The sequence below is a fragment of the Strix uralensis genome, chromosome 13, assembly GCF_047716275.1.
Source record: "Strix uralensis isolate ZFMK-TIS-50842 chromosome 13, bStrUra1, whole genome shotgun sequence".
Lineage (NCBI taxonomy): Eukaryota > Metazoa > Chordata > Aves > Strigiformes > Strigidae > Strix > Strix uralensis.
In genome coordinates, this window is record NC_133984.1 from 20,235,875 (window position 1) to 20,263,791 (window position 27,917).

Consider the following 27,917-nt stretch of genomic DNA (forward strand, 5'->3'; position numbering starts at 1 on the left):
CCATGGCGGCGCCCTGGCTCAGCCCGTGACAGCAGGAGGCCGCGGCCGCCGTCTCCCGCCGCCCTCCCCCTCCCCAGCGGCGGCCCTGGGCCCCGGCTTCCCGCGCCCCCGGGGGAGGGGCCGTGAGGAAGCTGTCATGCAGGACCCTACCCCGGAACGCGGCGGGAGCGCTCACCCCGCCGAGGAGCGGCGGTGGCGGGGGGCGGCGGCGGCTGGGGGGGCGGCGGCGGCGAGCGGCGGGGCCTGCTGGCTGCAGAGGGTCTTTGAGGAAGTGCGGGGCTCCTCGCGGCTGAGCGTGGCCCCCGCGGAGCCGCCGCCGGTGACGGTGGTGGCGGTGGAGCGGTACCTGGCGGAGGGGCCGCCGCCGCCGCCCGCCGCCGCGGCGCAGTACTGGTACGACGTGACGCTGGCGGACGGCGCGCGCCTGGAGCGCTGTTACCTGGCGCCGCGCCTCAACGGCCTGGTGCAGCGCGCGCACCTGCGGGCCGGCGCGCGCCTGCGCCTCACGCGCTGCTCCTACCTGTACGACGAGAAACGCCTCAACTACGGGTTCCTCTGCCTGGAGGAGCTGGAGAGGGTCGGCGGCGATGGGGCCGACGCACCCCCCCCGCCCCGCCGCCGCCCGCCGCCCCTCCGCGGCGAGAAGAAGCGCTACCTGCCGCTGTGGAACAACGAGGATCCCTACGGGGACATGTGGGTGGCGGACAAGACCCAGGCGCAGGTGGACGTCGACGGTAAGTGGAGAGGAGGGGGATGCAGGGGGGAGGCCTGGCCCGGAGGCGCCCGCGTGTCGCTTGTGTAGCTGGGCCGAGCTCCCCGCTCCGGAGCGACCCTCCGGCTGCCGTAGGCACCGATACGAAGGCGCCGTGTGTATCGCAGTTTTCCTGTTCTCGTTACTTGGAGAGGGTTTTTTAAACCTCACGAAAGGTTGACTGAAAATGCGTGGCCGTGGTGCTTGCACCCAGCCTTCGGAGGTGTCAAAAACAGCGGTAGCCTCTTGGCTAGTCTGTGGGACTGGGGGGTCGCCCCTGGAAGCTGCCTCCCAAAATGTGGTCAGTGTTGGGGGGCGCGGGCCGGTCCACGAAGCCTGGTGAGGAGGGAGGTGTAAGCGGAACTTCGGCACAAGTGCGATGCCCTGGTAGGCTCATGACAGTGTCGTTTGTGGTAGCTCTTCTGCTCATCTGACAGCACTTCTGTGCCATTTTAAATGGGTCATCGCGCTTTCAATCAAAAAAAAAAAAAAACCCAAAACAAAAAGCAAAGCTGTGATGTGTGCAGATAGCTCAGAACAGGATTTCGTGGTGAATAGCATCAGCAAATGAACCTCTTTAGATGCTAGAAACATTAAGAAAACACACGTGACATCCTGTTCTGTGCACTTAACTCCTGAAAACTTAAATGTTCAGACATGAATGCTCTTTTTTGGTCTTTTTACTTCCTTTTTTTGTCCTTGCCTTTGGTCTTTTTTATTTTTTATTTTTTTTTCCTTAGTCTCCAAGCTGACTTCTCTTGGTCAGCTGGAAATGACCTGGAGAAGCAGAGTTCACTTCCATCCACTTCTTGTGAGAGTCCTGTACAAATCTAGACTAAGGTACTATGGGAAACCAGAGAAAAAGCTGGATATGCCTTATCAGGTAAAGAAGGATAAATATGTAGGTTAACGCTCGAATAGCTGTAGGGTACTTGGAAATCATTATTCCCATATAGTAAGCACATGAAGTTAAGTTTTATGTTGTAGCTACTATATATTAAAAATGCTACCTTTACAAAAATGCTGAGCCCTAAAAGTGGGAGCACTCTAAAAGTGGAAAATGGTGAATTTAGCGATCGTATGTACAGACTTTGGTGGATGTGTTTCAGTTACTATAGTTGAGCTTTTTGTGAAGAAAAAAATATTTGGAGTTTTTAGTAGCTTAACAGCCTAAATGTTTCTGGTCTCTATGCTGTGAAAGATGGAAATTGTCTTGTCAAAAAAAAAAAAAAAAAAAGGGGGCAAACAGATTTTAACAATTTGTATCCCCTAATTCTCTCACCCAGTGACTTCCAGATTGTTTGATTGTAAAATTCTTGATGATTTTCCTAATATGTTTTACTTGTGATTTTTTTGTGTAGAGCCTCTTGGAAATGGAGATAGGAGGTGTGGTGGGTTGGTCCCAGCCAGCAACTAAGCACTCACCTGCTGGTTGTTGGTCTCCCCTACCCCCAGGTAGTGGGGAAGAGAATTGGAAGAGCAAAGGCGAGGAAAAACCCATGGGTTAAGATAAAGACTTACTAAACTGTCTTAAACCTTAGAGTGAAACTGGCATCACCTACCATTGCTGAGCACTGGAAAGATAAGAGTTTGGGCTGGGGTAGTTGTGGAAGAATTCTTTTGTGGAAATCAGGGATTTCTTCTAGTATTCAGTACAAATTTTGGAACATACTCTGTATCTGTTTGTAATCATCAGCGAAATTGTTCATGAGTTGAGTAGCTGATGCATTATCCGAAATAGATACATACCAGAATGATGATAAATAAAAGGTGAATGTATTTTGTCTCTTTTTTTCCTTTAGGCTTACTTTGAAGTTGCTGATAGTTCAGGCATGATGTCAATGGTTTTGTGGAATTCACTATGTCCTGAATGGTATAACAGTATGAAGGTTGGCACGGTACTTCTTCTTGAACAGTATGCGATCAAAACCAGTTACCCATTTAAAACACAGCCAACTCCAGGGGATTCACAGATGAAGAGATTTGCTACAATTGGTTAAGTATTGCAGAAACCTGTTTTGATTCAATGAAATATAGCTGTGAAAAGGTAGCTCTTCACTGAAAGAAAATAGAAAGTGAGCCGTTGATGAGACTAATTGATAAGTTATATATCCTTAAATATTAGCTCTGACAGGTGTCTTAGCATCCAGGTTCTTATTGTTCCCTGTTTGTATTCGGATCATGTCTACAAAGTTTATTGCCACAATTAGTTAAAACCTTTATTTAAAAAATAAATAAATAAAAATCTGATTTCAGGTATTGGGGTCATAAAGACAGGCCCTTGGTACTGAATTTTAATCTGAATCTACTTCCTGAGTAATAATGCAGATATTGTTTGTGCACTGCTCACACCTTGTTCCAGGTCACTGAAGCACATTGTCACCTCATCTGACTAGATTTTAGTGTCTGTGGTTAAGGCCCAGACTATCTGCAAAGCTCCACTGAATAAAAAGTTGCATTGATGACTGCTGTCTGTGCTGAAACAGCAGCACCGTGGGCATGGAGAATATTCCTTGCCTATGAGAAAGTATTTTCTTCCTTGCAGTTGTTTGGTGTGACAGATACTCGAAGGAGCTGTGCTACAGAAGTGCTGCAATGTAACATTAATAGCCTTTCAAACTGGATTTGGTCAACTTTTTTTTTTTCTTCTACTTTGCTGAACATGAACTCTTTCCCCTTTTGCACTTTTATACTCAGAACAAAGCGACAGCCAACATGCAGAAAATCCAGATAACTTCCTTGAAACAAGCAAAATACGTGTGCTAGTGAAGGATGATGTATGTATAAGTTATTAACGATGGCAGCCTCCTAATGCGGTTGAAACAGTGCACGAAAATAATATTTTCGCTGCCAGAATCAGGGTATTCTCTGCCTAATGTATCTTTGCCTTAAAACCGGATCTTAATGTCTGAAGTGTTTGTGATGAGTTGGCAGGAGAGCAAAATGTTTAGCCAGAAGCGGAAGTTTGTGAGGGAAGCTAACGATGATTACAGGCCAGCTCTGAAAACAGTTATATTGCCACAAAACCTTTCTCCAGGAAAAGGACAGAATAAAATATGCCTTTTGAGGTGACTTTCTCTATGGGCAAATATCACTTCATTTTAATGGCTTCATTCACACTACACTACCAATTTCTGCAAGCGTTATTGGGGTAGAAATGTTAACAGAGAGATCAAAATGGAAATTAGGCTAATGGGCTGTAAATGGTAATAGATGTGTAATGGAAGAATTAAAAGTCAGTCTATAGTGAAGTGCCATGGTGTATTTTCAGACCATGGATTACCTGTAGAAATTACTAATTTTTGGTTCATATCAATGTATGTATAGTATCTTATTTCTTTTCTCAGCACAAAGCTCAGAATTTTGTCTTAGTATGAGCTTACAAAGCACATAATTCCATGCATTGGTGGATCTTATGTCCATATATCCTCTAAGAAGATAGTGTAAAGAGAACAGAATATCCATAAAAATTTCTAGAGCAGTTATAAAATCGATTTTGTGCAACTCCTCATGCTTTTTTTTTGTTGTTCAGATGGAGTGAAATTTAATGCCTCCCTAACTACTCTGTTAATATGGCCAATATGGCGTAATATTCCAGCTTTTTTTAAGCATGCACATTGAGTGCACCAAAAGTTCTTCAGCTAGTTAAAGGAATCAGTTACAGTGAATTGCTTAAGTTACAATTACTTTTTTCATCATCTATTTCCAATTTGTAATTTCATGAGATCCCAACTTTCCAGTGTTTCCTTACAACTGTTCACCTGTAAATGTTGTAAAATATATCTGGAGGGTTAACAAGGCAGCAAGGGGAAGGTCTTTCCAAATTAAGAGTTCTTGCAAGACAGTATGCTTCTGGCCTATTCCTGGGTTGCTGAGAAGCGAGGTCTGCGTTGCTTGCCTCTGTTTGCAGCTGCAGCGTTGTATGACCTGCTGAGAGGTGCTTGTTTCAGAACGTAAAACCTTTGAAGCTTAAATAGTTAGTAGCAACACCTGGACTTGCACTGCTAGGCACTGTGTGCATTTCACAGATCACTGAATTTACGTGGTACTGACGAAAACTGCTGTTCCAAATAGCCTGGACTTGACCTTAACTTCTGAATCATCACGGGGTATAGTCCTGAGTTGAGTATGTGACTCTCATCTAATCTCAAAATGACGAAACCATTGATAAATAGTTTTGATGCATTGGAAAGTTTTGTTTTCAGGGATTTTCTCTGAGGTACTGTCCTAAAACACCATATGTAAAACCACAGTTGTCATCCAAATACATTTCTTGAAAGCAGCAGCCAAAAGAAAAGTCTGAAGTAGAGGGTCTGATTGCATAACACCTTCCTAATGTTGCACTGCTAGGGGCTGGACAGAATTATATAAACAATTGTATACCTTATTTATACCTAATTAATTACTTCTCTGGGTGCATTATTTGAATAATTCCTTACCCAAACATCTTGTAGAAACTTCATCAGAATCTGTGTTTTTCATACCGGCAAGATTTGTCTCGTTATGAGAGAGACAATAGAGTTCCACCTTGTGTATTCTAGATGCTGAAGCCATTCCTCCTGTATTTTTTATCTGGTTGCAGAACCCCTCACTTCCCCCAGTGCTTTACTGTGTTTGTTAGCATCTAAACAGTTTGCTTAATAAATTAAATTTTTCAGGTGCTATAGAATAGATATGAGAAGACCTTTTGTTTCCTGCCGTGGTGTATTTCTATCATATTAATAACTACCTGAACTGGTATCAGATGTGGAAGTTCTCATCTGCTAGACTGTCTTCTGTTTTACTTCATTGTCTGCAAGTCAGTTTAGATCTTAGGGACATTTGAGAATGAAGCTATTGTAAAAAGTACTCTGTAGCTAATCAGTATTGTGGCATTAGTTTCTGTTGCTGGTTTTTAAAATATCTTGCTGGATGGGTCTAATTGATTCATGTAGGGAACTGGAAAGTATAACATTGCTCAGGTAATAAAATTGCATTGTTGAATGCTGTACCTGAATTCCTTACTTTATTAGGATGAAAACATGAAGTCAGAAGAATTGATTAATAATTTCACAAGCAGTGAGATAAAATTGGAATACTTCATTTAAGAAACTTTACCCTGGGGTTTTTTTGTGTTTTTTAAAGTTTTTTTTTTTTTAATTTGTATTCATGCCTTAAATGTTACTGAGTCTATTTTTTCTTTGTCAGAAATCAGCCTTAATGTTCGAGACCCTCCTACTAAAATAAGTATTATTCCAGAAGAAATGGTTAAGCCAGAGTGGGGATTACCTGAAGTTAAATATCGGTTTATCACAAGGTAAAATAGAATTCTGTTGGTTGTCAAGCTGCAACTTAAATTTCGCTACATTACACTGAATGTTAAGTGGAAATGTTTTGTGAAAAATTTCTGAGAAAGCTTTATGTGTTGTTATTAACAAATACCCATATTTTTGTTGTGTTTTGATTTTAGGTCAGAACTGGATAACTTGCCAAACAATCATTCCTGTGATGTTATTGGTCTTGTGACATTTGTAGGAAGGGCTGAACGAGCAAGAAAGAGAGGTCTTTCTATAAATATGACTTTCAGAATTTATCAAACAATTTTAAACTTTCTGAATAAATGCTTATACATTTTTCTTACTATTTGTTTATATAGAACATGGTGAGGACTTCTGGCTCTATCGTTGGGCACATGCCATTGATGGGACCTCAGACCAACCATTCATACTGGAATTATTTGCAACTTCTCAGCCAGATGTGTTTGAGCATATTCACCCAAGTATTCATCTCTCTATAATACTTATTATAGTGTTTTTTCTAGTTGGTTTCTAATTTTAAATTCTGAGTATAATTGCCACTGAATAAAAAATTGACATGGTTTATCTCCTGAGACAGAAAATAGCTGATCAGAAACTAAAGTTTAAAAATAAAAAAATTAGTTTAAGTATTTGAAACCCTTATCATATTTCAACCTGCCAGTTAGTCTGAACAAATATATGGGCAGCTGGGCCTGATCATCTGATCTCATTAATTTCAAACCGAAACTTAAGTAAAGCACCTGGGGCAACATCTCTTGCATCAGAGTCAAATAAAGAAGACAGCTGGTCAAATTTATTACTGTGTTAGTTATTGCATGTGAGCTAAGAATGATAAATTTCAAACTGGGGAATCCTTAATTAAGGATTTTAAACATTTCTTCTTGCCTTCTTTCTCTGTGCCTCCAAGCACTCATCCTTCCATTAATACTGGTTGGGGTCATGTGCATTTTTTATATTATATGATGCAGGACCAGCTGCACAACCCTGTTAAGATTGTGACTGCATTGTTCTTGAGTGTTCTGGGGAAATGGCAAAGAATGACATTCCAGTGTTTAACTGAGATATTAACGGAAGAGTGCGTTTGTACTCTATTTAGAAGCTTTGCAGTGGCATGTCATGATTTCTTGTCCTTTTCATGATTTTATGCTTATTAAGGTTGGACCAGATGATCCTTGAGGTCCCTTCCAACCTGATATGCTGTGATTCTGTGATTATCCTGAAGAAACAGCCATCTAATATCCATATTTTTACTGTTTGTTTCACTGATATCCTACTTGATAAAGTATCTCATGTTTTAGTCCTAATATGTATGCTGAAAGTTCCTTGCACAGTTATTAAAATGAAAATTTAATTATATCTCCGCATTGTAATTTATAACAGAGGCTCGATACACGCTGAAACATTTGTAGGGTCAAGAACTAAAATGTCTTGTTTAGAGCACTTAATAAAATTAATCCCTTATGTGTCAGTCTTGACATTTTAAAATCAATGACATAGCAGGAAAAAAACTGAAGGTTTGTTTTTCTTTTTCTCCAGTGACATACTTGGTGTGTACACAGATGAGAGTGGTACGGGACCTCACTGAGAATCCTTCCAGCACAATTTACCTTACAACTTCAAATGAAAGTCAAATATTCATTACAGGTAACTTAAACTAATTTTAGTTTTATGTAGTTCTCATCTTATTTCTATGGAAAGAGTATTTTCATTTTACAACAAAGTAATCAGTGCATAGTTGTATCGGGTCTGGCTGAGCCAGAATTGGTTTTCCCCTGTAGCAGCCCTCATGGTGCTGTGTTTTATGTTGGGAGCTGGCAGGGTGTTGATAGCACACTGGTGTTGTGGCTACTGCTGAGTGGTGCTTACACAGCACCAAGGCTCTTTCTGACATTTCCCCCCCCCCCACAGTGGGACGGGGTGGGCAAGATCTTGGGAGGGGACACAACCAGGACAGCTGACCCGAACTGACCAAAGGGATATTCCAGACCATATGACATCTGCTCAGTATAAAGCTGGGAGAAAGGAGGAAGGGGGTGGGGTCACCCTTGGTCCTCCGAGGCAACCACTACGTGTATTGGAGCTCTGCTTCCTGAGAAGGCCCGACATCGCCTGTTCATGGGAAGTAGAGAATAAATCTGTTTTCTTTTTTTGCTTCCGCGCGCCGACCTTTGCTTCGCTTTGCTTATATTAAAACTGCTGTTGTTTTACCCACAAGGGTTGTTTTGTTTTCCTATCTTATTTTCTTTCCCTTCTTTGCCCTATTGAGAAAAAAAGGGGAAAGGGTGGGAAGTGATAGAGCGACTTGGTGGGTACCTGGCATTTAGCCAAGGTCAAACCACCACAATAGTATTAGTTTCCCTGTCAGAAGTGTCTTTGAGTTAATAATGAAATACCATTGCAAAAAGAAAAAGGCAAATTGCGTTCTTGCGAGGCATTAATGGGTGTATCTCATGAAAAGTATGTAAGTATTATTAGGTTAAGTTACATGTTTACTAATTCACTATTTCTTTCAGGCTGTTTTAATCCTTTGATAGTGTAACAATGCAAATTACCACTTCCTTAAGTGTTAAAAATCACTTCCAGCTTTTCTGGCTGAGGAATTTCCTTATTACCAAAAAAAAAAAAAAAAAAAGGTATAGTTGTCCTATATTTATCTTAGCTACTCTTTTTCACCAAGTATCTGGAGAGCTGTTACGTTTCATCTTTCCCAATGTGCAGGGCCTTATGGAGCCCACGTGGTCTAGGAAGGGATGTGGTGCTGGACTGCACTGAAGGAACAGCCCTTCTAGATAGTCTGAATACTCTGGTCTGCAGTTACAGTGCTCTGCTGTGGTACTGTACACTAGATACCACCTGTCAGCATGTCACAGGCAGGACTGGGCACAGCTCTTTATAGTATCTTTGCTCTTGAATCAGGAAGCAGATTACAGTAGTGTTGCAGGCGAGTGATGTACGGGCCTAATTGCAAGGGAGTGTAAGATGCAGTAGGTGTATCTTTCCTGCGTTTGTTTATCCAGCTCATTTATTCAGTGTTCCTAATGTATCAGTCACCCAGTCTGAATCTTTCTGCCAACAAGTAGAAATAGACAAAAAGTATGTGCTAAAAAAGTACCTGAACATGGTCAGTTCTATACACGTGGTCTTTCCTGACCAGCTGGGTAGGGTGTTTTGTGCTTAACTGGACTAGCAAAGCAAGCTGGTCTTTTTCGTAATAGATTTCTGATGATTTAATTTACTCCTGAATGAAGGGTTTGAGAGGTTGGTTTTTTCCTTTAGTTTCCTACAGCGTATTTTGTGCTTCATTTTCTAATTAAATACTTAAGCTTTCCCCCACCCTAGGTTTAGTTCATTTTATGTCTTTTTGGGTCCTAAATGAGAACTATAGCTGGAGATTGCAAACCATTGGATAAGATCTATTTCAGTTCACAGGTTAGACATAGACCTGGTCAGATTACAATTTATTTGATAAAACTGGTCTTTAGTCCATATCTTGGTTTTAAAGCAGCCAACAATGAATACATACCTTGCAAATTACCTGTCAGTAACAATCTTTGCTGAACCCTATGAAGATGATTTATCTGCTTTTTCCTGCTAATAAACCAATTTCTGATCATTTTACTGTTTTGTATGCTCCTGCGAGAAAGTATTCTAGTAGCATTTTTGCTAGTTGTTTTATTTCTTTTTGTTACTTTACATTTGTCTAACTTTCAGTTTCAAATGCAAGTGTTAGTCAAGGAATTCAAGAGACTCATTTCATAAAACACTGTTGACTAGTGGAAAGATGTCTTTTGGATTCTGTAGTCCAGTTTTTTTGACATACTGTTCAGATAGTTTCAAGATGAGAATGAATAATAATAACCTGCTTTGGTGTTAATACCTGTTTATTTCTGTTTTAAAAGGGTGGCACAAGGGCCAGCCGTACACCAAGGATACCAAAGTGAAAAACTTCATTCAGTGGACTAAAACACAAAGTGAAGCTGATCGAATGAAGAAAACTGTCATTGGTGGCTATTATCCTTTTCCACGACCTCCAAATAACTTTTTGAAATATTGTAAAAACAATAAAGGTATCATACCATCCAGTATCTTTAAGATTTGTAGCCTTTTTCAGTTCAGTCTTACTCGAGGCATTTAAAGCATCAGTTAACAAGCAACACAGTTACTATTAGTGATTACACAAATTTGAATGTCATCTAAGAAAAACTCCCTTTCATGACGATGCTCATCTTACAGAAAGTATCATGGCACCATTAGCTGCAGGAGAACTGCAGCAGCTTACATGAGCTACAGATCTGCCCAGAAGTTTTACTCTGAGTATTCTGCTAAATCAGAGTTGAGACGGTTATACTGAAGAATACAGGGAATTAGAAATTTCACCTGAAACAGAAATTGTGGTGTCTGATAACACATGCTAAAAGGTGCTTGTGAGCTAAAAAGATTTATTGTTTAAATTTTTTCCGTGTGATGTGAACAGCAAAAAGATTTAAAATTCTTCAAAAATATAATTTTAAATCAATTTAACATTTAGTAACAAATTCTTACCTTTGAGCCTTGCATTCAGACATTTTGAAGTTGTATTTCTTTAAAACTTGTTTCTGGAAATTTCTTTTTGCAGTTGAATCGGTTTTGAAAGCCATAGGTGAAATGGAGAAAGAAATTGAAGACTTGCACTACAGAGAACACAAGCGCATTGCTGTCCAGGGAATAATTAGTGCCATAAGATACATCAGCTCTAGCAATGCAGCTGAAGAAGCCTCAGGAGCAGAACTTGTTCAGGTACAGTGTTTGAGAATTAATGCTATAGCACTTAAGCAGCTATGATTGTAATTAGAATGGAGAATTTTGCATTTGAGTTCAGAACCTAGTTACGCTGTCTTTTGATTAATTTCATTTGCTATTTTGAGAGCAAAATTTTTGAAAATCATAATCTAGAACTTTTTAAAAAGCAATGATTCCGTGCTTTTCAGAAAGTGTTGTGGCAGTCCTCCGTAAAACTAGGTAACTGTTGAGAAGTTATGAGTTTGACTGGATAACCTAATGTAAATTAGAATGCAGGAGAGACAGCTACTGCAACATATTCACTGTCACTTTCTAGATGGAATTTATCTTATTAATGTGATTAGAAGCTAATTTCTTCTAGATACAACATGACTTTCAGAAGGTGGGGTAAATTGTTTCTTTAAAGCTTGCAGATTTTTGACTTGGAACCGATAGCTTTAAGTGCTTTGAAACTCTTAAACCATTAACTGTTGCAGAAAGATACTTCTCAGTCTCTTGAAAGTGCTGCTATGTCCAAAGAAGACTGTGTTCACAAGGGGAAAAACACCAACCTTCAAAAAAAAGAAGTTAAGTCTACTCTGGGGCCACACTGCACTCCTGGGGAACAACATCAGCACCAAGCTCTACAATCAAAAAAGAGTTCAGTCAAGAGAAAGATACCACGCAGATTAAATACAGATGCAGAACAGTAAGCTCTCTTCATAAATATGTACTGGATCTTCTAAAAAGTGTTTGCAGAAATTAGTTCAGAGACAAGGCCATAGAAATATATAAGAAAGCTTTAAAAAGCCTGTATAGTTTGATCTTTAAAAAGTAGTTAGGTACTTTTCCTATCATCAGGTGATAACAATTATACTGTTCAGGCTAATGAAGGACTGATTAAAGCAGCTTTGCAATGCTCTCTTCTGATTAATATTTATTCTACTTTGTTGTTAATCTCACAGATTTGAAATAAAAGTAGTTGATACTGGAACCATATATAGTTCAGTGACATAGCAGTGGAACCAGCAACACTTACAGTGGTGTGAGGAAATAAGATTTGTTCACTGAAATTGCACAATTGGGATCTGGTATACCTGTTCCTTAATTTCAAACACACTTTATTTTTTTCTTTCTGATTAATCGAACGTACTGCATGTAGCTGTAACTTGCTGTCAGAAAGGCAAGGAGATGGTGGTCATGCGCTAACCTAAAGGCTCGAAATAACTTGTACTATGGCTCTGCTTGTGATGGGATTTCATGAAATTGTATTGCATCTAGTCAGACATAGACAAAGGGTATCAATCTGATATAAGGAAATGGAGTAAGACAGAGTAATTTGTCTGATAAAGCTGTATTAGATTCAAGAGTAAAATACCTGCTTGTATAAGACTTTCCTTTGTTGCAATGTTTGTGCAAAATCTCATGTACCCATACTGAGTATTAAAAGCCTGGCGTATACTTTGACAGATTTAATGTCACAAAAACCTAGCCAGGCACATCTTTTTTTTTTTTTGTAGTGGATTTTCCGTGCTGTAAAGGGTTTGTTTTTCTTCTCAACTTTTCACATCCAAAAGTCATAGTGTGGGAAGAGGGGTGGGTATTTGGAATATTTTGAGGGAAAATGAGATGAAATATAATTAGGATTGAATGAAAACTTAAGACCAAGAAAACCGTGGTGAATAGAACTTCTGTCTTGGCAGTGTTACCGTGAACTTGTTAGTGGATTTCAGTTCCATAAGAAAAATTCCATCATTTGAGTGTCTTAAGTCAGTTCTGCCTGAAAGAAAAACATGCATGTTCTTCGCTTTGTGTATTTCCATTTAAATAAATACTGTAAAATAATGGTGAATTTCCTACTTTAAGGGGAAGTGCATCTGTTACTCCTGTAACACCTTGCTTCTATTACACACGGTCTGCAAGAAGAAAATTTGGGTAAGTCATGTGAAGTTGATTATGTTAAAGAATTGCAATGATGAGACAAAGACATTTGAAGTGAAACTTTTACAGATCAGGATTGGAAGTGAAATGAAAGAACAGATTAGGGTAGAGTTTAATATTTTGTATTCACTTCCTCTGGACTGATTCTAGTTCAGATATATTGGATTATTTTATTCTGAAACATCATTTTGAGTGTGTTATTAAACATATTTTTATATTGCTGCTAGTGCTACTTAGGGAGTGTGTAGTAACAGGGATCCATCATGGTAAGCAGAGTAATATATGTAGTTTTTGTTTCAGAGAGATTACAGCTTAACTAGGAAAATCAAAGGTAGGAGGGAGGGATGCTTAATTAGCCAGCAGAGTGAACATTGTAATAGCATTAATGGATTTGCTAGCAGTGACTGAGCTGTACATCATCCTTGATGCTACAGAGGTGTAAGTATAGTTGCCCCTGAGAAGCCACTTGGCTCCTTCCGCTACCCAACACTCAGTCCTTATTGAGCTCTGTTTGGATCCAGAGAAGGATGGTTTTTTTAAAATCCAGATAGGAATTTCAAATCCAGAGCCCTGAAAAATCTGGAACTTAATGAAATAACTACAAATGGGAAATTATTAAGAAAACTGAATGAGTGTTGTTATTTGTTAGTCTGGGGTAAAAAGCTACTTTCCTTCATACGTTGTGTTTAAGGGCCATAAATTCTTGTCATTTCTTCCAAACACAGCTAGGATAGCTTGAGTGTCTGAACTCTTTGGTGTCAGTAACTTCAGATGTTTGGGTATTTGGCAGCGGTGCTTTGGGCTTGTGTCACCAGTACGTATACCCCTCAGTTGCCACCTTCGTTTACTTTTAGCACCTCTTCCTTCCCCCCTAAAAAAAGAATCATGGTGCTAGGGATATAGCAACAATAGTAATGATGCAGTTGGTCATAAGTTGTTGACCATTCTGCAAGTATTACTGCCCTATAAGCGTGCCTGTTTTCTTGAAAAACATTTGCCAAAGCTTTTTCTGTGGGATAAACGAGTCTCTTTTAAGCCTTCATGTCTGTTGTTTCCTCTGGTCCTCTTGGCAGATACTGCATTTTCTAGGGGAAACAGTTGCCTGGCTCTGCAGCCTGTTCATTAAAAACTTGACGCCTGGCTTTAAGGTCACATCTCTGCAGGTGGTGCAGGAGTTTGCAGGGACTTGTGGCACAAATCCATAGGGAGATCAGGATTTTTTTTTGAATGTGAGGAATCCTATTTTCTTTTACTTGCTGAGAAATGTTCCTTTTTTTTTTTCTTGGGGGTGGAGGGTGGGAAGAATGTTTTTCTCCCCATTTCTTGAAAGTGAAGCAAAAAGTTAAGGCATGTTTACCTTGTTCTCTGCTTTTCTCAATCTGCTACTCTCCTCGCTACCTGTGTGTCCACTCTATGCCATTAGTGCTAGAACCCCAACTAAAGGAGGAGAAAGTGTGTGTTGGATTATGGAAAGCTGGTTCACTCTATATAATTAAAAGGTAACTTGTGTGTTTCTGTAATTAACTATGAAGTTGTGCTGAATTCTCCAAATTGCAAAAGAAACATATGAAGAAAAATAGCCTGACATACCTTAAAATTGCATTGTTTTCTGTCCTGTTTCTTAGAAGTAGCAGAATGTTGGCTCTCACTGAAATATTTAATACGTTGATGAAATAACAACAGTAGAAATATATTTTGAAGTACATATTCTAGCTTAGATTATTTTGCACCAAGTATTTTGTGCAGTTTTTCAGCATGTGGTTGCATTTTTAAGTTTTCTTGTTTTTAAACAGTAAAAGCTTATTTTAAGGCTCTTTATTGACAACCTCAGTTCCTCCATTTGAGGTGACTTATTTATCTGATTATTAAGGGTTTCAGAAAGAACAAGGTAAGAAGAAACTGGTTAATTTAATATTATTGTTGATATTTATATCCTTACTAGTAGAGACATTTGACATAAATGTACTTTTAAGCATTCAACGTACCCCTAGGTAGTTTAATTGATAGTTTATTGTGTATGGGAAAAGATCAGGAATTTTAGAAAGGCTTATTTTTATGTGGAAGTGAAAAAACCCAGTAGTTTTCTTAGCATTTTAGTATTTGTAAGTTTAGCACTGCAGTTACCACGGAGTTGCTGGTGCACTGCCTGCTCACACTCTACACTGCCTCAAAGTAACTTGTTTGTATGCTTCTATCCTTGCAGTTTCACTTCTAAATGTTCATGTAACTTAAACCCTTTTCTCCTTTTTCCCTCCCCTACGATGAGAGCTAAGGGATGGGGATTCCATTATACGGGGAAATACAGCCTGAGGTTTGCATGACTGAAAGTTTCCCAGGATTTGACACTTCCTTCAGACCCCTTTTTCACATCAATCGGAATTTTTCAGGGAGAAATTGGTAGATACCAACATTCAATTTCTGTAGACTTGTCAAATTGTTGTAGAAGACTGTTTGGTTTCTCTGTTACTGCTGTGGTAGGTGCATATACCATCATAGTGTCATGACAGTTAAGTTGATTTCAAACCAGTCTATAAAATAAGGCTTTTACCAGTTATATGTCAGTGAGTGGGGTGTTTTGTTTTGTTGTTTTGAGGCACTTTAATTCCTCACATCATTTGGGCATAGCTACAAGTTGTAACTATTTTTTCTTAATTTTATTCATCACATTTAGTCCCAGTGCTTAGGAAACAGGTGTGAAGCACAAGACATGCTTATTTTTCCAATATTTTCTAAAAGTATTCATCTGCCGTCTATTTTGATTAATATTTTTTTTGTTGACAATACTTCAAAGTAAAATGACTGAAAAGCTGAATACCAGTGCATCCAGAAATACTGAATAAAGGCTTTTTTGCAAGTGGGCATCTGTGGAAAGGGGAGTCTGCAGAATGCAGGCTGGGAATAGCAAATTCAGCATGGCACAAGTTCTTATAAAGCTGGCATGGGCAAAACAGGAATGTGGCTGTTCTGGTGTACAACAGCCACAGCATATTGCAGGAAATGGAAGGGTTTGGGTTAGATCAGGTGGGTTGCAGGCATGCTGGCTGGCAAAGAAACATATCAACTGTGTGTATAGACAAGTAGGTTTCCCTTACGAATGTAGCTCAAGTTACAGTGTATGCACATCCAGCACAAAGCAGTCCTGTAGGAATAACACGTCGGGCAGGTAGGAGAAACCACCCCAGCTACAGATCTGTGAAAGAAGTGGGGAAAAATTGTGGCAAGTTATTTTCATATTTTTCAGAGGCTCTATTAGGTCTTAATGAGAGCCTATTCACCTCTAAAACTAGAGAATTTTAAAAGGAAAGAAACCAACTCCATAATATCAACTTGTCAGCAGTGTGATTTGGTTTAATCCTCTGCTTTAATGAAGGGGGAAGTTGGCATATATCTAACTTGACACGGTGATTTCTGAGCAAGCCTTTCTCAACATAGTGCTAGATTTTCATGTCTCTTGTTGAGAAGTCTGAGTCTCAAAAGTGAGAATTAGTTTTGTGGGCATTAATTTCTAATTAGACTACTTTTGTTAGTACTTTTGAAAATGTCTTCTAATGGCTTGAAAACATGCTAATATAGCTGGTATGTCAATGTTTAATTTATTGTTATGCATACACAATAATTATTTTCCATGATGGTTCTTGTAAAAGGAATTAATTCTTCACAAGATATTATTTTCATGGAAACATTCTTTTATTTAGAAATAATACCATAGGAAGCACAGTGTAATTACTGAATTATCATTTTAGAAAGAGACACTTTCCTGCTACCTTTCACAGAAAACATAAAAATACCACTGGATCAGTGTAGATCTGACATCTTGCATGCATTTTTCTGAGGTTGCCCTGGACTTCAAAATTTGAAAAATGCTTTGGACTACAAAGTCACATAGAAACAGATACAAATTTTCATTTACTAACATTTTCAACACAAGTCTGCTGAGAAGCTTGGGTGGCTGGTTGGAGACAAGTAAGGTCATGCTGTTTTAAAGTTCTCCAAGTGGCAGCTTTTTTTGTTTACAAAATTAGGTGGCTGAAACCTCAATTGCAGTTTGTGCTGCTTAAGTGAGGACTCCTTTGTGCCTAGTGTTGGAGATTACAAGAAGGTCACTCCATTACTTAGCCCACACCATGATGATAGTGCATTTCATACTCAAAAAACCACAATGTATTTCCTTTTATCTTTTCACTAGATTTTAGATATTTTCTGTTTTTTATGAAACATTGATAGGATCTGTCTTGAAAATTTCATATCTGACATGGGAAAAATTGAAAAAAAAACCCTGTAAATCCTTATAACTGAAAAACAGAATGTCCCACTAAACAGCATGTTCGTCTTTGATTCCCTTTTCACTATCTATGTATTTGCAGTTACAAACTTTTATTAGTAACTGCTTTGGTAGTCTGGAGTTTTGATGGTACCTTAATAAAGTCTTGCCTATGTCTCAGTTATTTGTAATGCAAGATAATCAAGATAGGTTTTTTTCCTAAGTCTATTCAGACATTATGGTGAGTTTATAATAAGGAACAGAGCAAAGAAGAAAGGAATAAATGGGCCTAGAGCTTATTTTTACCATGTTGTGGATGCAGAGTATCTGTTACATTTTTATCCTGCATAATATCCTAGGTAATTCATTAGAGGTTGTTAGAGAATAGTTGCTTTCTGTTAATTCAAACTTTCATGGTTAAAAATGAAAGTATAACAAAAATCTATTTTACCTGATTGAACCGATTGTTAAAACAGGGTAGTATATCCAAAGGAAAATATATGTTTGTAATTTCTCTATCATTTTGGATTCTGGAATATAAGGCTCCATTCGTGCGTTGTTTTTGACTGCTGCAGGGTGCCGATATGAAAGTGCAGCAGCATGCTGCGCAACCGTTTTTCAGAATCGAGTCGTAAACCTGTTGGCCATCTGTGATGTTCAGCTTTTAGTGTCACACATGCTATTTCCAGCAGGTGCCCAGTAGAGGGCAACAAACACTGGGTTTTGAGTGTAAAATGCTTTCCTGTCTACTTCATAAAGCAAAGAACTACAGTAGTTCTTGTCCTAAGCTCTTCAAAACCGATTTACTGAGCGTAGCAGGTCTTGTTATGTCAAGCTGCTATGTTACAAGTCTTGTGGTATGAAACCAGGTACTAGTGCCCACTCATTTGAGCTCGTATCATTTATCTCTAGAAATCTGTCAAGCTTTGAACTTTTGCTGCTCAGTGTTTGAGGTTAAATAGGTTTTAAATATATATATGCTATAACTTTCTTTTTATAGCTTGGATGAATTTCAACATGAAGGTTCCATGCAAGATAAAAACGGACAAGCTGTATCAGACAGTTTACAGTGCTGCACAGGTACGTTGCAAATAGTTGCTACATAACCTTAGGAGGTTTAAGTCTGCTTCTTCTCTTCAGGTCCAAAATAGGCAACAAAGCCTTATAACCCTTGTTTGTCAAGACAGCTGTTCCCTACATCTGGCTGCATCAACCTCTAGGGGCCACTGTAGCAAGGTATTGTTAATGTCATTCTGCTCCATCGTGTCCCTGATGTGTTCTAAAGGATGGCTGGAAGGACAGCGTGGGGCTGTTTTCCAGTATGGGGGAATAAATTCTGTGTTGCTTTATGCAAGTTTTAAGTTAGTTTTGTACCCCAGAAGTGCTTACTAGCATAAGACTGCATATTTTCTGTTGGCAGTTTTCTTGCTATAGTGATCTGCATGTGATAAAATTGTTCCTCTCTGGGAAGGTAGCCCCAAAGCTATGTGAGTATTTAATTAAAAAGACAAATACAAGATGTGGGGAGGAAATAGATGAAACGTATAAGCCAGTAATAAGAATGATGTTTGGTTTAGGGATTTTTCTAAGTTAATATTACTAATTTTTTCTTTCTTCCTTTGTGATTGAAAAATAAACTCGTGTTCCATGCAGTTCTTGATATCTGGTTTTGGATGAAGAAAGAAGCTTAATTTGCCTTATGTGCAACTTGGTCTGCTTTTAATTTCATGACATGTTTTCCTGTTTTTAAAGCTGACTGAATATACTCTGAGTCATGTAATTTTCTCTAAAAGTTCATCTACTACTAGCATCTGTCCCAACATTAACATCTGCCAATTTACTCCTATGTATAGCTATATTATGTATAATGTTGTCCATCCTTTCATTTTTGCAAGGCAGCAGTTCATCTTAATTTAGTAATGACCACAATAGGTTATCTTTGTAGCCTGTTGATGATGATCTACTCCATTGTGCTGCTTTAAAGCAATAGAAATTACAGTGAATTTTCCCGAATGTTTAATATATTAAAGAGACTGAAATGATGAGGAAACTTTCAAATTGGAGAAAAATTTGTACAGATAGTTGTTTAAAGTGAAGCTTTATTCCAGAGAAAGAGCAGCCTCAGGTACTGTGTAGAGATCTGTTGTTCAAAAGTAAGAAAAGTAAGCCAGTTTGATAATGAATTACTTTATTGGTTGTTAGTCTTTGATCAAGTTTATTGTTGCTTTTTAAAATGAGAAATCAGATTGAGTGTTCTCACCTGAAATTATTTTTAGAGGCATTTCTGGTAGCTGTAGAGTTTGTGCTATGCTGTTACTCTCTCTAGAATTGGTGGGCTGTTGGGTAGATCTCATAAAATGAATGCATGTATGCAGTTTCAATGGGTTGGTTTAAAAGGTTGGTTTTCAAAAAAAAAAAAAAAAAGGATGTGAAGATGTACAATGAAATAGATGTCTCATTTCTTAACTGTAGTAAAAAAATCTTGCATTAGATACTTATATTTAGATATTTATAGCTGTAATACAGATCTATTTAGATACTTTTATTCTTAAATTAAAATATAATTCACACTAGTATTTCCTCACTGCATGTGAAACCCTATTTAACTTCAGTTGGCTGATATTTTGAGTGTAGTCCAAAATAAACAAATCAGTCTCTCATCTAATGTAAGTATACAATAATTATATGAATATGTTAGTAAATGTAGCTACTGAACATATGCACATATTTTTCTCACATAACATCAGTCCTACCGGCAATATTATTAGTCTTATATAAAATACTAATTGTTTAGCTGATGCTAGTTTTATCTAAATAACAGCATGTCTATATTTTGCTTAACAAGCCTACTAATGGTGGTGTATGTATCAAAGTGAACACTATTCTATGCTGTCTTTCTTCAGATTTTGAAGATACCTTTTTTTTCAGTATTCTGAGATTATATATCAATTACTTATGTATCATATACTTATTTTTCCATTTACTGATATGCAGGTCATAGGTACCATATAAAATGGAAAAGTGTTACTCTAAGCTTCATAGTGATGTTACCATGGTCCCAGGTAGAGCTTTTGGTTTTTTTTAAATGACAGCAAGGGAAACTGCCCTTAGCTGCCTTTAGAAGCTATTTATGGGAACATGAAATTTTTTCCCCTCTCCCTTTGTAACTATGTGTTAGTGGTGCTGACCCTTCTGTCTCTTAGCAGCTCCATATCATAGCAGCCTGCATCAAAGTAACACTTTGTAGTAGTCATTGGGTAGATGTACAAAAAGAGCTGATTAATTATTTATTGTGGTTTGGATATCTTTAAGTGCCTTTTTTAAATGTTGAAATATCTTTTTTGAGGTATTGGCTGGGGGGGGGGGGGGGGGGTGCTGGGACAAGGTTCACTCACTGGAATTTCATTTACTCCAGATACTGTTTTTTGCAAGAGGTACAAAGGAGGAGTAAAAGATTGCAGCCAGTGCTGCAAGATAATGAAATGTGACTGTAAAGCAGAAATGCACTGACTCAGATTTACTAACAAAAGTGTTTGCAAGAAACGAACTTTATAGTAACAGTGTAAGCTGATGATCAAATTAAATTCTAAAATTTTACAAGAAAAAAACATCTGCTGTATACTGGAATTATACAGTGGATTTAAAAAAAATTCTTCTGCTAGCTGAACTCAAAATAGGGTTCATCTCAATTGCTTTTTGTGGGAAATCATGTGTTTAAATGTTCACCATAGCCATTTTTATATTTTTGATTGGTTTAAAGAAGAAAGTAGTCTTTGCTGCCAAGAGGGTCTCTGGTACCTAGAGGAGTTCAAACGCTTTATTTTTCTTCTAAAACACGGTCAGATTGTTAAAGATTTCAGCATCTTATTATTTAAATAACCAGTGGTGGCTGTTCCCACTGTGCCGTCCTGATTACACATCTGTTTATGCTGAGTTAATAAGGATTGTACAAGTAGGACATACAAAAATTACAGTTACAGCACCGATCATATATTGAGGGAGAAAAGTAAAGTAATGATGAAAGTTTTAGAAAGAGAAAGGGGGGTTAGATTAGGAAACTTCTTTGTACTTTATTTGCCTAAGGTATAGTATTAAGTCTTCACACTTGTAGAGAATACTGTAATTCTCCAAGTAAAATGGTGAGAAAAAACATTTCTTCGTGTAGCAGCTGTCATGTGCCCCTTTACCTTTTATGATTAATTCCAGTTCTGTGAGAAAAATACTGCAGGCTGCTTTATGCAATCTGGAGCACACTTTTAATTTCAGTATTAGTGTCAATTTTCTTTAAATTCACTGTCCTTTGTTGTCTAACTCAATGCAGCAAGACTCTCATTTCCCATGTTGAATGTTCTTGCACGTGTTGTATGAAGTTTGTCTGTGTACATTCTGGTTTCTTCGTTTTTTAACATCCTGGTACTCCCATCGTAGCAATTATGATGCCTAAAAAGAAGTCAAAAAGCATGTTTGTAGAGAAATATTGGGGTGAATAATATACCCTGTTCAGAAGGCTACTTGATGAGAAGTTGTTTCACAGGAGATGGAGGAGCTCTACAAGGCTATAATGGGAATATTTTGAAATGAGCTTTCTGATAAGCTCAAAAGGTGGGATTTAACACTTCCCTTCAAAATGGGAGGTGATGGCTGTATAAGCTTTTACCATTAACAATCCTCAAGTTACATGTAATAGGAAAGAAGAATGGAGCTATCATTGAGTGTATAGCAAGAAATTTTAAATGTAGCATAGTCCTCAATGTAAGCATATAGTTAATTGTGCAAGGGATGAAAAAGTTTACCTTCACTTGTACCCATTTTAAACTTGTTTTCGTAGTTTCTGGCTGTTCATTAAACAAGTTACGTGCCCTCCAAAAATAAGCCATGATGATGCTCTTTGTGTGGTGAAATAAGTCTTTTTACTACAAGTCTAGCTTCTAAGGTTACCAGTTTACTCATGTTCCAACCCCAATTTAATTCATTGTGTTGTACGTTTTGAACATTCTGCCATGTCTTCATAATTGAAATGTTCTAACGAAAATATTTCTTATCTAGCAGAGAAGTGATATGATTCCATGAGCATATAAACAGCTAAATATTTTCTGTGTTTATAATAGACCGAGAAGGAATGAGTGCTATACCTGAAACTGAAGAGACGGGAAGAACTCGTGATTCATGGCAGAGTGACCTGTGGGCACAAGTGAAGGACAAGTTAATGAAATACCTGCACCACAGCACAATTTTCCCAGAAAGCATCCCACGTAAATTTGATTATGTGCACAAAGACTTACTTATGCAACAGTACAACCTTTATGCAGCAGTGCACCAGCCAAAAGAAACCAGGACAGATAAAAATATCAATGAGTTTAAAAGTGCTAGTGGCCTTGGGTATTACGAAGTGACAGTTCTGGGTAAGTATTTGGTAGCTTGGCTTCTAAAAAAGCTTAAGCAGGAGCAGTATAAGATCGTTGCTTTTTGCTGCATTAACTTATGAATGACTTGAAGGTTTGTTGAAACTGAATGGATTTCTCTATCACTTGATTCTGAGTATTTCTTGAAGTTTAAAAAAATTATTGATGTTTTAGATTTTTGTTGAAGTCACGATTTAGGATATTTTTCTACCTGAAAGCTGTAATTCTTATTAAAAATACCTTGAAATGAAATGATCAATTTCTAGTATTACTTTTTATATAATTGCAATTTTTTTGATAGCCTTATGTGTATCATTTGAAGAATGTGTGTAGTCCCTAAGCTATTGATTATTACAATTAGAGGTCCTGTTTACTAGTTCAACCAGTCTGACGTAATCGGGTAAATTATTCAATTGCACTTGACAGCTGACTTTCCTGCTGGAGAGGTATTTATCAGAAACAAGTTAGTTGTCCTTTTCCCTTTAAGAATACTCAAAATACTTCTTTTGAGCTTTATTCTCATTGAGTTGTTTTTTGAGCAGAGTTGCTCCTAAAGTCCCTTTCTTCCATGATAGAAAATTTGAGGGCTGTATTTTAGCCATACTCATCAACTGCTCTCTGCTGCTTCTGGTTAGCACAAAGTGTCAGCTGATTGATCTTTATTTGTTAAAATATATATATGCAAGTTGATGTCTATCTGTTTGTTAGCATTACTGTGGGCTATTAATCTGTTTGATTTTGTTTTCCTATTAAAAGGAGAAGGAAATTGTCTAGCTTAATGATGCTGATGTTAAAGTTTCCATAATTTGAAAGTTTCCATTATTTGCTAAGGGAGGTTTTCAGAGAAGGTGTTTGAATATTTACAGTCATTAGAATCCTGGGACTTACAATATAATAGTCAAGATGACAGTAGCGCAAGTATTGCACCTCATATTGCATAGATATACTGGTTGTAAAATGAATTTCTTTGCCCTTGTAGCAGTGATAAAGTTAAAAAGGAGTGTGAGATGGCTTTCAATGTTGGCTTAATATTTTCTGAGCTAACAGCATTGTTAGCCTTAAATCATAGCGTGTTACAACATCATATCAATTTGAATGTGCTCGTGTATAAATGCATATATATGTATATATTAAAATGTATTTTTAGACATTAGTTATTAATTAATGGACAAAGAACAAGTAAATGAAAATCAGTGTTTGGCCTGTAATAGTAAAAAAAAGAAATGGTGCGTGAAGTTGCTAATGGGCTGGAGATTAATTTTTCTGCTAACTTAAATATTTTTTTTCAACAGGTATAAACCATGATGTAGCAATAGATGTTGCATTTCTTCCACTGTTTTGTCCTGAAGATCCCCATTTATTTCAACTGGAAGACATTCAACATGATACGTTACTGTCTCATATGAGTTGCATCTCTGGATGTCAGCAGAAGGCCACTAGCAATGGAAGGCGTCATGACATGTTTCCACTTTCAAGTGAGACTGGCTTTCACTGACATTACTCATTTATCATTTCTTGTTTTATTTTTCAGGAGTTAATCCTCTATAGAAATCTCTGTTGTAGGTCAGACATTGTTTATGTCTTCAGTGAAAGATCCATAAATTCTGTGTGACTACCTTTAGTAAATAGATGTAATACTGAACTTTCAAGGCAGTTTTTGCTGGAGCTGTTCTCATACTCTGCAGATAGTATTTTAATATCCAAACCACAAACTCCTAAGTGACCTACATAGTATTTGCAGTTATTTGTTGAGGCAAAATCATACTGACATAGAAGTCAGTACGTGTAGCTGAGCATGTGACTCTTGGCTTGATCTGCTTTGAAATAGAGTGGAATAATTGTCAATCTGTCAATCCATTTCACTGATGTCACTTTGAACAGCTCCTTTAACGCAACCTACAGTGCCTATAAACTGAAGTATTTGCCTGCTATTGAATTATTTTCTTTCAGAATATGCTTCTAATTACTATCACCTTCCAGCAAATATGGTGAATACTATTAACATGTATCATACTGCAAAATGCAATAGAAGCATCGTGGTTTTCTGCATGCTTATGTAGACAGACCTGATTTTATTTACATACATCTTTACTTTTCCTTGAATAATACTGTGAAATCTGAGAATCACTAATGGTTAAGTAGTGCATATTTCAGCTTTTGCATATCTAAGTTCTGATGCTATAATTTCTAGTCATTGAATTTACGAACAAAATTCTACCAGAAAAAAGAAAAATCCCACTAGGCGGGCATTTAATAGAGTTTTTCACTGCAAGAAGCTTGAACATATACACATTACTGCATGGAAAACAATATCAATTCAGTATACGTTTTTACTGTATGTATATTAAAACACCTTTTCTTAACTTCTAGATGAAATTGTAAAAGCAGCAATGGATCTAGACGGCAAACATGTTGTCTGCATCTTGGACATCTGTCACTTGGGTGATGATAAGGTAGAAGTCTTCCTGAGCAAAATCTACAAGACAGTGGAACCTGGTGTGCTGGAATCAATGTAATTTAATAACTTATTTTTCAGATTTATATTGTTCAAAAGGAGGGAAATAAAATTGCTGTAACTTGAATACACCCTCTACACATTGCACTTTTCTAGAACTAGCAGACACAAACGTAAAATTACGATTCTTAGAGCAATTGCCATAGTCATCCGTGTAACTGAGAAGGATGATTGTTGCCTTTATTTTTTGGCAGTCTTGAAACAGATAATGTCTTGGTCATTTATGTTCAAAAAGGATCAATAGGCAATACAGTGAGCTTATTTTTTGATAGGATACCGAGGAGTATAAATATGATTGTTACCTCTCTTTCTCTGCCTGTGCACATACGTGCACAGGAAATGTTTATATCAGGGTGAGAACTGAGAAGAGAGACAGGCTTTCCCAATATTAAAGGCAGTGTTTGCAAAAGAATTAACTGGCTGTGATATCAATTTAGGCTGGAAATTAGAATAATTTTGAGCATTAGAGCTGTTATGATCTATAGTGATCTTTTAGTGGGAGGTATTAGGGGCAGCCTAACTGCTTTTTAGGGTTGAAGCTTACTGTGTTTGTGAAAGTGATTAAATACCACAGTGCCTTTAGTATTGGGGTCTGGACTCAGTGATCCAAGAAGCCACTTTTAGTTCTTTATGCCTTAGCCACATCAATTGCTGTGTCTTTATATGTCTGCTTTTGTATATACAGCGTAGGGTAGTGAGTATAGCACCCAAAGGTTTTTAACATATTTTATTTATTAATAAAAAAATAATGAAATATTTAAAAAAAAACTTTGTTATGGAACTTGCTTCTAGTTTTGCAAGAGGAAGAACTTTCTTCAAGGAGTGCTTAGCATGGCAGGATTGTCACACCATAGAAAAATTCGTATTTTTCCTGTTGATCACCACTATCCTCTTTCTTTTAACTAATAGCTGTATTCTGAGTACATGAAGGAGCTCAGCAGCTGCGAGAAGCTGCTGCTTCCACAAGAGCAGGAGACTAAAATTCTGTCAGCTTTTTGCCTGTAAGTAGCAGCTGGCTCCTGCTGAGTTCAGAACCAAGTCCCACTTTTTCTCCCCATGTCAAACAGCCTCAAATCATTTATACAGCTGGGTCCTTAGGAAATTATTCTTGAGCAGGAGCTAAAATACATTGCTATTTGACAACTAGTCTCAGTTCAGTTCTTTGAGAAGAAATGATTGCATTATGGACGCTTGCCAATTAAATTGTACCATTATTGACCAAAGAGTTAATTTATAAACACAGATTTTTATTCTTTTGTGGAAAACTTCTAGGCACGTTTTAGCAGCCTGTTGGTAATTAAGGAGTATCTCTTTCAACTAGTAGCTCACTCCTCTGCCCTGGGGACAGTGGACTTTGTCTTCAAGCACTTAAATTCTGTACCCTAACTTCAGCTAATGGTAATTGAAGGAGAAACGTAAGTGTCTTTATTATAGTACAAGTTCATAGGCAACTTCAAGATAAAAAGTAAAAGCCTTAACATTCTAAAGAAATTGATAACATTATTCTGTCTCTCTAGTGTGGTTTACAGTTTTAAAATGTATTACTGAGAAAAGTTTTAACTTAAATTGCACAGGGACTAAAAGTTAAATGTGACTATGTATTGTATGTTTATATTTTGTATGGATCATACAGTATTAGTTCTAGAGCAATGTTTGTCAACCCATGCCTATCAGAGTACCTTGTAACCTTGCCACAGAAGGCAAAATGAAAACATACCAACCCAAGAAGAGCGTGGTGCTGCTCGCAATATGTTATTGTGTAATTTGTTGCTTATGGGTATGTGAAGATTAGAGGCCATTGCTCTAGAGCGAGAGAGATTAGCACCAGCACTTCGTGTACTAAACTGAGCCATGCTGACTGTGTCAGCCAGTATTTTTTATGTAGATATAATTCAGGCCGAAGTCTGATTTTAATGAAACCATTATTTCTAGAAGCAATTTTTAAAGTAATTATCTTTGTATGAAAGGACTGATGTGGCTCACCCTGTCGTGGGGCCACTCTGTTCAGCTGCTCTAGCCATCCCACCCATCCCACCCAACAGAAACACAGCCAATGCTCTTTGCCGCATTGCACTGCTTAGTACACTTTAAACACATAGCATTAATCATTTCATCCTCCATGTTAGGACTTCCTAACTCTAAAAGAAATACCAGAATGGTGTGGAATATGTATACTATGCGCTTGGGACTTTAAAGTATGTAATTTTATTTTACAGAGGTGACGTCTGAAATTTTTCATAGCAGAAGCTGGGAAGGAGAGATGCTTAGTCTTGCAGAGTGAAATGCCAGTGTTAGAAGCACAGGCTCTCTGTAGCTAGAGAATATTCAATGCCCGTAGCAGACTTGGAATTTCAATACTCTCATTCTGTAGAGGCGCTTACCCCATCCCTGTGAGTTACACTGAACTTAATATGCTGACTTCCATTTCTGAAGTGTTGCAGTGTTAATAGATGGTTCCACCACTCTGTCTCCCCTCTCCCTGCCAAACCAGCGCTGTAGCACTGGGGCGAAGGTCCTCTCTGCAAAGAAACTACTTGCTGTTTTATTTCACTTGGTGTTTATTGACACAAGTATAAAACCAAAGTATTTTTGATCCTGAGTCTGTCAAAACATGTTAATTTTGCCATGTTAAACCAAGATACAGAATCTTTACTCCTGCAAAATGTCATAGGAATAATCTTTTTTGCTGCTGTATATTGCCACTGCTGAGGGTAAAGTACTATCAGAGCACATTCTCTAACTGTAGAGTTCATACCCAACTGAAGAACTGTGCTCTAAAATCTTACATTTGCATGTTTCTTATGTTTCCATCATTAATTTCAAAGAAAAACAGAAGAAGGTAAACTGTATGTAGCTAATGGTACTTTCAAGTGTATAAAACTTGCTAATTCATAGATCTTAGAGGTAAGATCACTTTTGAATTAATGTGATGTAGAACTTAGTGCAACACTGAAAACTGAAAAATATAAATAAATGAATTAATATTTGTAAA

The 27,917-nt window shown here is 37.8% G+C and overlaps 1 protein-coding gene across 1 annotated transcript; it reads left to right on the forward strand.

Annotated features, from left to right (window-relative positions):
• Positions 1 to 27,917, forward strand: RADX (RPA1 related single stranded DNA binding protein, X-linked). The gene is made up of 15 exons (XM_074882366.1): positions 1 to 734; positions 1,492 to 1,634; positions 2,554 to 2,746; positions 5,939 to 6,047; positions 6,201 to 6,292; positions 6,387 to 6,509; positions 7,585 to 7,692; positions 9,948 to 10,115; positions 10,664 to 10,824; positions 11,304 to 11,515; positions 12,673 to 12,741; positions 18,009 to 18,088; positions 22,117 to 22,410; positions 23,703 to 23,885; positions 24,781 to 27,917. Exons 1-15 carry the CDS (start codon positions 137 to 139, stop codon positions 24,924 to 24,926), a joined length of 2,679 nt encoding a protein of 892 aa, XP_074738467.1. The 5' UTR covers positions 1 to 136; the 3' UTR covers positions 24,927 to 27,917.